At 44.9% G+C, this 13,942-nt stretch overlaps 1 protein-coding gene across 3 annotated transcripts in view; it reads right to left on the bottom strand.

Annotated features, from left to right (window-relative positions):
* Window positions 1–13,942, bottom strand: part of waca (WW domain containing adaptor with coiled-coil a) — a 148,928-nt gene that overhangs the window by 36,787 nt on the left and 98,199 nt on the right. For all 3 annotated transcript variants that reach the window (XM_038798211.1, XM_038798213.1, XM_038798212.1), the window contains 2 exons: window positions 13,239–13,387; window positions 11,388–11,515 (listed from right to left, as the gene is read on the bottom strand). In XM_038798211.1, coding sequence (XP_038654139.1) covers window positions 11,388–11,515; window positions 13,239–13,387 — 277 coding nt within the window. The remainder of the gene's footprint in view (window positions 1–11,387; window positions 11,516–13,238; window positions 13,388–13,942) is intronic.

Here is a 13,942-nt window from a genome sequence, read left to right as displayed (position 1 = left end):
ATTTGAATTACTGGTTGCTAAAGATATTCACTGTTTGTTTTAAAAAGTTCAACTGGTTTAGCTATCCATCGTTGGATCATGCTCTACTAGGCTTTCTTCTCTTGCCAAAACCATCAGGATTATCCTTCAGAGCAAAGATACTTCTCATCCTTTTCCACTTTCGATCTCCTTGTTACATGCTCTGTCGCCATCCTCTAACAATAAATGGAAGGGGAAAACCTTTTTATTCTTATCATCCCCAAGAGACCGTCTGTTTAGACAGTTTATTGGTTTACCCTTCTTTCCCAATTAGTCAGGCATCTTTAATGGCCTCCCTGCTCTGGCCCTCAATCTCTGCCGTGAATTCTCCCTAATTTCTCCTCAGTATCTCCAATTGCCTTCTTCATGCTCATCCCCGAGACCAAGCTCCTTTGATCTATTTCCACTAACTTGCTGACCACATAACTTCTCTTCCTGTCTCTCATGTTCTGTCTTCCTCCTGTTCTGTTGAAGGACCACTGACCGGATATTATTCCCCTGTTTCTCTCTTAACTGATACTTCCAGAGCTAATGAGTATTTCCAGTTATTTGCCGTTTTTATTCTTTCTTCCCATATTTATTCCCATTGTTCCTGCAAGTAGCGTCTTGAATCCCTGCATTATGTTTCCCCTTAACCTATTGCAATAAAACAACACAAACTAAACTCATGAATTACATTTTCTATCCTCCATGACCTGTATGTTGTTTATGAGTGGTGTGCGCGCCATGCTCCTTCTGTACATCTCTACTGATGTAGCTTGGGCAGCACTGCAGCATAGTGGTTAGCACTATGGCTTCACAGCGCCAGGGTCCCGGGTTCGGTTCCCGCTTGGGTCGCTGTGTGTGTTGAGTCTGCGCGTTCTCCCGTATCTGCGTGGGTTTCCTCCGGGTGCTCCGGTATCCTCCCACAATCCAAAGATGTGCAGGTTGGGTGGATTGGCCATGCCAAATTACCCTTGGGTTAGATGGGGTTGCAGGGTTACGGGGACAGGGTGGAGCTGTGGGTTTAAGTACGGTGCTCTTTCCAAGAGCCGGTGCAGACTCGATGGGCCGAATGGTCTCCTTCTGCACTGTAAATCTATGATTCTATGATTGAGTTCATAGAATAAACACTTTTGTTTTTAAAAATACTGGTCTATTTCTGCTGTACCATGCCTGTAGAGTGAGCCGTGTGCTCCCCATATCACAATCTATTAAAAGTTGAGGGTCAGGTGAACTCCATGATACACTGGGATTCACTAAACCCTGACCTATAACACAGAACAAATCAAATTCACTCCAGCTCCTTAACCACTGTGCAGTCCAAGTGCACCTTGGATCAAGGTCACAAAAGCAATCTTTTTTTTTAAATTTAGAGTACCCAATTATTTTTTTTCCCAATTTAGGGGCAATTTAGCATGGCCAATCCACCTGCGCGTCTTTGTGTTGTGGGGGTGAAACCCACGCAGACACGGAGAGAATGTGCAAACCTCACACGGACAGTGGCTGGGATTCGAACCTGGGCCCTCAGCTGCCGTAGGCAGCAGTGCTAACCACTGTGCCACATGCCACCCCTCAAAAGCAATCATGAACAATATCCACGAAAGACAATCGAACAGATTATTGTGAGCAATAAAAGTAGATAGGCGCTTTGTCTGGGGAGGAAACCAACCTACATTCTGATCCCGAACCTGAATGATCTCCCTGGCAACCTCTTGGTGCCTCAAGCCTTCTCCCCATTTTTATACAGCATGGACATGATAGGCTGAAGGGCCTCTTCTTGTGCAGTAAAATCGATGACTCTATAAACCTCCCTACAAGGTAACCATAACAAAATCTAGATGCACTAGTGAATTACCTCCATGCTTGCAAAACTCAGATTCACCAGTCCCATACACTGAGTATACTCAGTTGGACGGTAGAGCAAGTACCTAAAGTAAAAAAAGAGGGGGGTGTGTTGTAATATGCCTTTAAGGGATGGCAGCATACCACCATTTTAAGAAGACATGTGATCCAAACTCCGTTTCACTTCGACCTGGGGTAGAATATAGACACACAGCCTTTCTATTGTTATTTTCAAGCTTTCTGTCCATGCAGGTCTGTTCACATGTGCCTAAAATTAATAAATGAACAATGTGTTTCCACAATCCCTTATGAGTGATTGGTGCCTTTATATCATTACCACACATAACAAATGTGTAATTTTTAAATTGGATATTTTGAAGTAATGCAGTGCAAAGATCATTATTGGGTTTAAGACTTGCTGCTCATCAATCTGCAATATACCCTAATTCTATTGTCTTCAAAAATAATGATAAATTATGTATAAATACTAGAATCATAAAAGGTTTACGGTACAGAAAGCAACCACTTGGCCCATCGTATCTGCATCGTCCATAAAACAAGCCACCCAGTCAAACCCTACTTTGCAGCATTGGTCTGTAGTCCAAAAAATTACCGCTCTGGAGGTACATATTCAAGCACCTTTTAAATGAAGGTTTCTGTCTCTACCACCCTTTCAGGCAGTGAATTCCAGATCCTCACAACCCTTTGGGTTAAAAAGAATTTCCTCATCTCTCTTCTAATCTTTCTACCATTCACTTGAAATCTAAGAGCCCTGTCACTGACCGCTCTGCTAAAGTAAATAGGTCCTTCCGGTCCAGTCTATTCAAGTCCCTCAATTTTATACATCTCAATCAAATCTCACCTCACCAAAGAGAACAACCCCAGCTTATCCATTCTTTCCTCATAGCTGCAACTTTCCAGTCCGAGCAACATCTTGCATATCTCCTGTGTGTCCTCGCGAATGCAATGACGTCCTTTCTGTAACGAGGGGACCAGAGCTGCACACTGTACTCAAGCTATGGCCTAACTAATGTCTCATATACTTCCTGCACACCGTCCCATCTCTTATATTGTATATCTCGGCCACTAAATGGAGGGATTCCACATGCCTTTTTAACCACCTTATCAAACTGTTCAGTTACCCTGAGATCTGTGAACATTCTCTCCAAGGTCCCTTGCTTCCTCGACACATCTTAGCTTTCTATGATTTATTCTGTTATCCTCTGACTTGTCTGACCTCCTCAATTGCAGCATCTCCCATTTCTCTGGGTTGAATTCCAATTGCCACTTTTCGAACCATTGGTATCTTCCTGCAGTCATAACAATCCTCCATGCTATCAAACGTGCACCCAATGTTTGTGACGTCTGAAAACTTCTTGATCATTCCCCCTATATATTTACATCCAAATCATTAATATATGCACAGAAAGCAGTAGACCTGCAGAAACCCATTGGAAAGTCTTCCAGTCACAAAAATATCCATTAACAATGACCTCTTAATTTTGGTCACTGAGCCAATTTTGCAATCAGCTTCTGACATTCCCCTGGATCCCGTGGGCTTTTAAAAAAAACAATCAGTCATGCGGGGCCTTGTTCAAAACCGTGCGAAAATCCATGCAGACTACATCAACTACACAACCCTCATAAATCCTCCTCGTCACTTCATCAAAAAGTCAATCAAATTAGTCAGACACCACTTTCCTTCAATAAATCCATACCGACTGTTCTTGATTAATCCGTGCCTTTCTAAGTGACAATTTATCCTGTTCCTCAGAATTGATTTCAATAATGTGCTCAGTACCGTGGTCAAACTAGACAGCAATAATTCGGTCCAGCCCTCGTTCCCTTTTTAAACAAAGGTGCAATGCTCGCTGACCTCCAATCCTCCAGACTTGTACTCAAGTCAGGATTGGAAAATAATGGTCAGACCCTCCACAATTTCCTCTCTGGCTTATTTTAACAGCCTGGGTTACATTCATCTTCCCCTGGTGATTTATCCGCTTTCAAGGCTGCTCATCCCCTTAACCACAGAATTGCTACTGTGTTGGGCAGTAATAGTAATTTTAACTGGATGAAATATTAACTGGAATAGTTTTACAATGAAAAGAATGGAGGGAACAGAATTATTTTGGTGTGTTCAAGGGAACCTTTATGGCCAATGTGCAGGGCGAAAGCATGGGAATGGCGCTATGTCATGATGCTCATTTGGCGAGCCAGTGCAGACACAATGGGGCAAATGATCACTCCCACCAAAATGCTCTGCCTCTGTCACTCATTCCACCTGGCTAGCTTCATTTCCTATGACAAAGTCCAGAACTGCATTCCCTCTTGTTAGCCTTGCCACATATAGACCATAAAAGTTCTCCTGAATGCACCCAAAAAATTCTGTTCCTTCTGTTAACTATCCCAGTTAATATCTTAGCTAATTAAAATTCTATATTGTTGCCCGACTTTTTGTTGGACTTCGAGAGGTTCACCTACATATTGGTCTTCTATCTCGCACTTACACTCCCAGTAGTGTGACTCACTCTTTTTTCTTCTAAACTCAATCAATATAGTCTCAATTGATGATCCTTCTAACACCACCCCTACTATGCTTGTTAATAGTAAAAAGACATGGGCGAATTTAATTTGTAAAATTTAAACACATGGTCTTATGATTGCAACAAAGCACAAAGTTGTGCCATGAGTCAATAGACCATAACAATGTCAAACTAAGTTTAATTTTGACTTGAAACAAATATTTTACATATCATTTGGATGTGAGGAGTACTATCTTCAAATTATGTGATAACACAAAAACTTGGCATCCAGTAAGGGAGACCATGTGAAACACGTCATTAGAATGGGTAGACAGAGCAAGGTCCAATTTAAAGTGGCTAAGTGTGAGGTAACATTGTGGAAAATTGTTCATTGTGGAATGAACAACCTTCATTCATGAAATGTTTCAAGGGTCCTTACGGGAGCATTTGGACAAGAGTGCATAGATAGTCTGCGTCATGTTGCAAAAAGCATCACGGTGGATATGTCCCCCAGGACTAATGGGATCTACCCAGAGTACCGAGGGAGGCAAGGGAGGAAATTGCTGGGGCCTCGAGAGAAATCTTTGTATTCTCATTGGCTACAGGTGACTTCCAATTGGATTTGAGAATAGTCAAAGTTGTTCCTTTGTTTAAAAAGGGTAGCAGGGATAATCCAGGGAATCTCCCTACCATTTTCAGTGGTAGGGAAATTATTGGGGAGGATTCTTAGAGACCATCGGTGGGATTCTCCGACCCCCCGCCGGGTCGGAGAATCGCCGAAGGGCTGGCGTGAATCCCGTCCCCGCCGTGTCCTGAATTCTCCGGCACCAGTCGGCGTGCTCCTCTCCTCCTCCTCTCCTCTCCCTCCCCCACCGGCGATTCTCCGGCCCACAATGGGCTGAAGTCCCACCGCTGTCATGCTTCTCCCGCCGGCGTGGATCAAACCACCTACCTTACCGGCAGGAGCAGGAGGCACGGGGCGATCATGCCCTGGGGGGTGCCCCCACGGTGGCCTGGCCCGCGATCGGGGCCCACGGATCGGCGGGTGGGCCTGTGCCGTGGGGGCACTCTTTTCCTTCCGCCTCCGCCATGGTCTTTACCATGGCGGAGGCAGAAGTGACCCCCTCCCCAGCACATGCGCAGGGATGACGTCAGCAGCTGCTGATGCTCCGGCGCATGCGTGGACTTCCGCTGGCCGGCCAAGTCCCTTCGGCCCCGGCTGGCGTGACACCAAAGGCCTTACAGGCCAGCCGGCAGAGCGCCAACCAATCCGGCGCGGGCCTAGCCCCTCAATGTTAGGGCTCGGCCCCTAAAAGTGCGGAGACCTCCGCACCTTTGGGGCGGCCCGACGCCAGAGTGGTTCATGCCACTCCATCACGCCGGGACCCTCCCCCCGCTGGGTAGGGGAGAATCCAGGCCCAGATTTACTCACATTTGGAAATAAATGGACTTATTAGTGATAGGCAGCATGGTTTTGTGAAGGGGAGGTCGTGCCCCACAAACTTGATCGAGTTATTTGAGGAAGTGACGAAGATGATTGATGAAGGAAGGGCAGTGGATGTTATAGACATGGACATCAGTAAAACCTTTAACATGATCCCTACAAAAGGTGAAGTCACACGCGATCGAAGGTGAGCTGGCAAGATGGATACAGAACTGGCTCGGTTACAGAAGGCAGAGGTTAGGGGTGGAAAGGTGTTTTTCTGAATAGAGGGCTGTGACTAGTGGTGTTCCGCAGGCATCAGTGCTGGGACCTTTGTTGTTCGTATATATAACTAATTTGGAGGAAAATGTAGCTGCTCTGATTAAGTTTGCGGACGACATAAAGGTTGGTGGAGTTGCGGATAATGATGAGGATTGTCAGACGATACAGCAGTATATAGATTGGTTGGAGGTTTGAGCTGAATAATAGATGAAGTTTAATCCAGACAAATGTGAGGTAATCCATTTTGGAAGATGTAATACAGGTGGGAATTATACAGTAAATGCCAGACCCCTAAGAGTATTGTCAGGCAGAGAGATCTGGGCATACAGATCCACAGATCATTGAAAGTGGTAACACAGGTGGATATGGTAGCCAAGAAGGCATATGGCATGCTTACTTTCATCGATCGGGTCATCGATTATAAAAATTGGCAAGTTACGCTGCAGCTGTACAGAACCTTAGTTAGTCCACACTTTTGAGTTCTGCGTACAATTCTGGTCACCACACTACCAGAAGAATGTGGAGGCTTTGGAGAGGGTACAGAAGGGGTTTACCAGGTTGATGCCTGGTCTGGAGGGTATAAGCTAAGAGGAGTGGTTGGATTAACTCAGATTGTTTTCACTGTAACAACGGAGGTTGAAGGGCGACCTGATAGAAGTATACAAAATTATGAGTGGCATGGACAGAGTGGATGGTCAGATGCTTTTTCCCAGGGTGGAGAAGTCAATTGCTCGGGGACATAGTTTAGATGAGATGTGCAAGGCAAGTGTTTTTTCAAAAAACAGAGAATGTTGGAGTGCCTGGAATGCACTACCGGGGGAGGTCGTGGAAGCAGATACTATAGCAACATTTAAGAGACATCTTGACAAATACATGACAAGATGGGTATGAAACCTCAAAGTGCAGACGGTTTTCAGTTTAGACAGACATTAGAATCGGTGCAGGCTTGTTCCTGTGCAATACTATTCTTAGTTCTAAAACCCTTTGTGGCTCGCTCAGTCTCAAATTATCAGGACAAGTACAAAAAACCTGGTTAAGGAACTAGGTTTTAAAAAGTGTTTTCAACTAAGAGACACAGCAGATGCAAGCGGTTTAGAGAAATAATTTGATATCTTAGGGCTTCAGTAGCTTAAGACATGATCAAAGAATATCACCAGAATTGGAAGAGAGAAATCTCAGAGGTTGCAGAAATAGGGAGGGTTGATGGTAATGGAGGGATTTAAAAATAAGCACGAGCATTTTGAAATTAAGGCGTAACTGGACCAGTTCATAGATGGGTAGCAGTGTTTCTGGATGCAATATGTCAACAGAAAGACATTGAAAGGGGTACAAGGCTACAAGTGCAGGTAGACAAAGCCAAAAGAATGCCCAATGTGCTTTAGGTTTTATAATAGAGACAATGCTAACTTTGCACAAAACACTACTTATGTTGTGAAATACTGGGCAGTTTGTATGCTTGATTATAGAAAGGACATTAAAGTCACAAATTACATATGATTGATTCACCAGTTTAGTGCACACAGCAGGGGATGCTTAACACAAGAGTTCACCACTCATGTGCAAACTGGTCTTGTGAAACGAGATGCAAAGCTTTTGCAACGGCCAACGGCAGCAAGAATCCTGGTTGCAGCGCTGCAGTCATGTTCCTCTGGAACCTGCGCCTCTAGCCAAGCTATTGCAGTGCACTACAAACACTGGCACCAACCCAACCTAAAAGTCAGAAGTCGAGATGCTTGCCAGCAATTTCTATTCACATCTCCTCAGATATGAATCAGTGTGTTCAACAAGAACAGGGCACCATTTAGGTTGAGGCAGCGATGGTTCAGGTAACAGCTGTACCACAAGAGTACCATCTCAAACACGAGTTAGCAATCACGTGGACATTCAATGGTGTGACTATTGCGCAATCCCCCATTAGCAACAACCGGAGCTTCACGATGGATCAGAGACTGCACTAGCCATATATACCGTGGCTACAAAAGCAGGTCAGAAGCTAGGAATTCTGCAGGGAATAACTTGCACCCCGACTACCCAAAGCCTGCGCACCACCTACCAGGCACAAGTCAGAAGTGGGAACACACTTCAGTTCCCTGGGAATGCAGCTCCAACAACTCAAAAAGCTAAATACCACCCAGAACAAAGCAGCCCTCTTGATTGGTAAGCATTGCACCACTTTAAAAATTCACCCCCTCCAATCATGCAGCGCATGATGGCTGCAATGCGTACCATCAACAAGATGCACTGCTGCAATGCACCAAGGCTTCTTTGACAGCATCTTGCAAACACCTGACCTCCACTACATTAAAGAAAGTAAGAGCAACTGGCGCAGGGGAAAATCACCAGCTTCATCTTTTGTTGTGGACGTGGGAGGTGGTCAGAATCCTGGGAATACTTGCCGAACCGCACTATGGTTCCCTACACTAAATGTACTGCTGCAGTTTGAGGCAGCGACTCGCCATTACCTTCAAGTACACTAAATGCTGGCTTTGCCGGTGACGCCCACATTCCATTAATTTAAAATGTCTTCAGCTAAAAGTGATTCCTGCAGATGATTCTAATCCATTTTCACTGTTCTACATATCAGTAACCAGCCAATTTCGTTCAATCCATGTCACATTAAAAAAAAGCAGTTGAATACAGTGGACACAGGATCAATTTCTAACTTTGTGTCAGCTGTGTTTCCAGCCACTGGATTCACACGGTGCTTTCAGACTTCAAGATGTTAGTCTGGTGAAATAGTTGGACAAATGGCAGATGAACTTCAACACAGAAATACATAGTGATTCATTTTGGGAAAAAAACAAGAGATTGCAAATTAAACAAAATGGCACTATTTTATAGGTGGAGTAGGAACGCCAAGTAAAGAACAAGGGGCGGGATTCTCTGACCCCCTGTGGGGTCGGAATCGGCGTGAATCCCGCCCCGTCGTCCTCTTAATTCTCCACGCCACCCCCCCACCCCCCCCTCCCCAGAAATCAGCCCAGTGTAAGTCGCGCCACCCGCCTTGGAGAATGGCTCTGGCGCGACTCGGTGGGCCCCGGGGCTGCCCGAATTCTCCGGCCCGCGATGGGCCGAAGTCCCGCCCATCTTTTGCCAGTCCCACTGGCGTAAATTGGAGTAGGTCCCTTACCGACGGGACCTGGCAGCGCGGACTGCCTCCAGGGTTCTTTGGGGGGGGGGGGGGGGGGGGGGGGGGGGGGGGGGGGGGTGATCTGGCCCCGGGTAGTGCCCCCACGGTGGCCTGGCCCGCGATCAGGGCCCACCGATCCCTGGCCAGGCCTGTTCCGGAGGCTGTACCGTCCCGCCATTCCCGGTGCGGAAGCAAAGCCCTCTGCGCATGCGCGGGGATGACGCCAGCACACGCTGGCGCTCCCACGCATGCGGCAACTCACGCCGGCCGGCGGAGGCCCTTCGGCACCGGTTGACGTGGCGCCAAGCCCCTTTCCTGCCGGCCGGCGGGGTGCAAACCACGTCGGGGCGGCCTAGTCCCTGAAGGTGCGGAGAATTCCGCACCTTTGGGATGGCCCAACGTCGGAGTGGTTCACGCCACTCCGCCCGAGTTGCCTGCTCCGCCGATTGCGGGGGAATCCCGCCCAAGATCTCTGGCGCAGATGGAATTCCCACAGATGTACTAAAATGCGGTGGATACACTCTTGACAAGAATCCTTGGGAGCTTCCATTTGGTGTGAGCAGACATTGACAACGAAGTCCAACATCCAACTCCAATGCGCCAGTGCAGTCTTCAACCACCTGACGCACAGAGTATTCGAAGACCGTGACCTCAAACCCAGCACCAAGCTCATGGCCTACAGAACCACCGCGGTCCCCGCCCTTCTGCATCAGAAACATGGACAATGTACAGCAGACACCTCAAATTCCTGGAGAAATATCACCATCGTTGACTTTGCAACATCCTGCAAATCCACTGACAGGATAGGCGTGCCAACATTTTTTTAATAAATTTTTGAGCACCCAATTCTTTTTTCCCCCACAAATTAAGGGGCAATTTAGCGTGGCCAATTCACCTACCCTGCACACCTTTGGACTGTGGGGGTGTGACTTACGCAGCTATGGGGAGAATGTGCAAGCTCCACACGGAGAGTGACCCGGAATCGAATCTGGGTCCTCGGCACCTTGAGGTAGTGGTGCGAACCACTGCGCCATCTCAGGCGTACCGACATGACTGTCCTCTCCCAGGCCAATATCCCAAGTATCGAGACACTAGTCACACTCAACCAGCTGCGAAGGGTGGACCACATTGTCCGCATGCCCGACACAGGACTCCCAAAACAAGTGCTCTACTCCAAGCTCCGCAACGGCAAGCATCACTCGGAGGACAGAGAAAACAAAGAGCACTTGTTTTGGGAGTCCAGTGTTTGGTAGAGTCTGCAAATCCAGGATCGGACTTTTGAACCACCGCAGAACCCACCGCCCCAGAGTGGAAGCGAGTCATTCTCGACGCTGAGGGACTGCCCATGAAGGAGGAACAAAAAGATTCATCCACATTTTTGAAGGCAGTACTAGGAGTCGATAGAGTTGTTAAAATAGCATGTGGTATCCTGTGCTTTTTAAATAAAGGCATAAAGTACCAACAAAAGCAAGGAAGTTAATCAAAATCATGAAAAATCACTGATTAGGCTTCAGCTGGACCACTGAACGCAATTCTGGAAATCAGACTTTAGAAAACATGTCATGACTTTGAAAATAGTGCACGTTTATTCGAATGGTCCCAAGGATAAAGGACTTCAGTTATGGGGGCAAAAGTTGTGATTTTTCTCCTAGCAGTAAATGATCTGGAATGGACTGCCTTAAAATATGATGAAAATGGATTAGGGTTAAAAATAAGATGACTTTAAAGGAGGGGGAAGATATTGCAGTACAAGGGAAAAGAATTGGGGAGCGGAATGAATTGGATACCTCTTTTAAAGAACTGGCACAGGTACAAAAGAATAAATTACCTCCTCCTGTGCAATAAATGGTAATTATGTATGTAATTGCCACAGAAAAAGCAAATAACGGTTAAATGTTGTTTTGTTATTTCTCCAAAATGTGTTAATTGAAATAAGTAACAAGTAGAATTAAATTTCTTAGATCATTGCCCAATTACATATTGCACCCAAAAAGATGTCCAAAAATAATTTTAGGCATCTTATCAACAACCACACCCCTGGAATCCATGACACCTAGTTTCCCTAGACAATCTCATCTGTATTTATTCAGTACATAACTTTCTTCATGCTATTTTGGACGTGGCATTTTCATTAATAGCCCAATTCATATTTCAAACTTCATCCACAGCATCTCCACGATATCCTCACCTTGAACGTTGAACATTACGAGGGGATCCTGGCTCATGCCCATGCCCATGCCCATGCTTGTCAGCGGCTGCAGGTTGCTGAGATACTTGCTGCTGTGCTGGTCCTGGTTTCACAATTGAAGTACTGGACTGAAGACAAAAAAGGCAAAGTCAATTCCTCACTTCTTTCTCAAATACATATTTTTTTACCTAAAATCACTCTACGATGCTTCGCAATGCCTTTTACACACCTCAGCAATGCACTTCCCTGCAGTGTGTTATTTCAACAAACATGAAAACAGGTCCATGTCGTAGAAATTGCAACAGCAAAGTGCACAGTATACGACTTCTGAAACCATAACAGGTGCTCATGCAATGCAACTTATTTTTTTCTGAGCCACATCCCCTATCAAGATTTTTCTTAAAAGCTTCACACAAACAATTGGGCTTGGATTTTAGTTTTAACGCATGCAGTCTGAGCATACCAAGGGACTCTCCTCGCACTGACCTGCTCTTAGTGGCCCAGGGTCAGTACCCCACTTCTCTCCAGGCATTGGGGTCATTGTTCAATAAATTTCCACAGGACCATTAATACAATTCAGGTAGCAGGACATAATTTGTTCAATCCCCAGCACATAATGGGTGATATCAAAGCAAGATGAAGAGAAGAATACAGCGGCTGAACAGATGATTCATAGAGGAAGAGGTCAAGGGAGTGATGAGTGAAATATAGGAATGGGAATTTTAAGATGACTAGTGAAGGTGAACCATAAATAACTGGTAACAGTTTGTTGCCAAAATGCTTTGCCCACAACCAAACCCCAAAATGTAATTCTCAGCCATTGGTGTCTCTTTAATCTTTAACCACGGTATTGAAAATGAAATAAGAGATGAAAAAGACAGAAGAGAATAACGATGGCAGAAGAAAAAGAGAAGCTGAGCAGAGAGACAGGCAGAAGCATAAAATACAAAAACAGCATTACCAATTGAGGAAGCTAAGAGTGCAACCATATTCTCTGGTTTAGCACTTGCAAAGCCACAGTCCAGTTTGTAACTTATAAAACCAGGAATAACATGAGCGATCACTAAGTTTACCATTAAGGTATGCGACAGCAGGTCACTCTGCATGTTATTGGAGGAGAACATTTCAAGTAAATTTCCTTCAAGGTTCCTATCTATAGGAAAGGATCTAAACTGTTGTGAACAGAAACCAACAGATCTGCTATAAGATGTCTTATGGCTTCATGGGAGGAAACCTTGGAAAGGATCATTTAATTGCACATTGGTCAGATTCTTCTTTTTCTTTTAAATGGGTCAAGTATTCCCAGATACCTTCACTTCACTTCTGTCCCCACCGACTGATGCAGGATGACAGCAATATCTGTGCACGAGCAATGAGAACCATAATGTCTTCAAAAGTAATAGATTCTCACATTATTCAAAATGTTTTTGTGGCGTGGCAAATAGCTACATTTAAATTGATCTACCTTCATAAACAGATTCCCATAGAATACAATCATATTGCTGGAATAGGGGATATAAAATTCTGATCTATATATCTTTTAAAAATCCCTTGAATTATATAACATATATAAAAGTCTACCTATAGAATTTGAATGCATAATCTCCGACAGTTCTCAAATATTACTTCAGTGGTGTTGCTAAGAATATGGGCATTTTCAGATAGTAAAAACGTTATGCTGTCACTTAAATTGCAACTGAAGTTAATCACAATATAAATTACAATGATACAACCATATACTAAATTTAAAAGTATACACTCAACATTAGTATTAAACTGTCCCTTCTAAAATTGCATCTTTATAATAAATAATCAATATTTGAATTAGGCAATAAATGGTTTCGGTTTTACCTTTGGTTGAGACGACACTGGAGGTGTACTCATCAGTGGTTTAAGAGGAACAGTATTAGTCTGTGGCGTACTTATCCTGGGAGAGACATATGACCTTGGGGATGATGCATCTGATGCCAATGACATTGGTGACTGATTAGACTGCTGGGCTGTATTTTGAAAAAAACAAACAAACGTTAGTTTGGAGCAATCTTATTCAACTGCACGAAATTAAAAAACTCTATGAAGGTTTTCTTTATGGGAATGGTTGTTTAAAAAAATGAAGGAAACCTTTGAAGCTACCAAGTTTCTGTGAGAATATTTCTCTTAGGAAAGCATCCCAAGTAACATACAAGTCCAATCAAAGCTTTTGTGAAGATAAAACCGTGCAAAATATAATAAAATCATAAAATCCTAGAGTGCAAAAGAAGGCCATTCGGCCCATCGAGTCTGCCCGACCCTCTGAAAGAGCACCCTAACCAGGCTCCCACTCTATCCCTGCAACCCATAACCACACTCGACAAGCAGATCCCTGGACACCAAGGGGCAATTTGACATGGTTGATCCACGTAACCTACACATCTTTGAAAGGAACACCCGGAGCAAACCCACATAGGTACTGGGAGAACGTGCAAACTCCACAGAGCTAGTCACCCAAGGCCGGAATTGAACTCAGGTCCCTGGCGCTGTGAGGCAGTAGTGCTAACCACTGTGCTGCCCCAACC

This window comes from Scyliorhinus canicula, chromosome 5, assembly GCF_902713615.1.
Source record: "Scyliorhinus canicula chromosome 5, sScyCan1.1, whole genome shotgun sequence".
In the NCBI taxonomy this organism is placed as follows: domain Eukaryota; kingdom Metazoa; phylum Chordata; class Chondrichthyes; order Carcharhiniformes; family Scyliorhinidae; genus Scyliorhinus; species Scyliorhinus canicula.
This window is presented reverse-complemented; position numbering and strand designations above follow the sequence as displayed.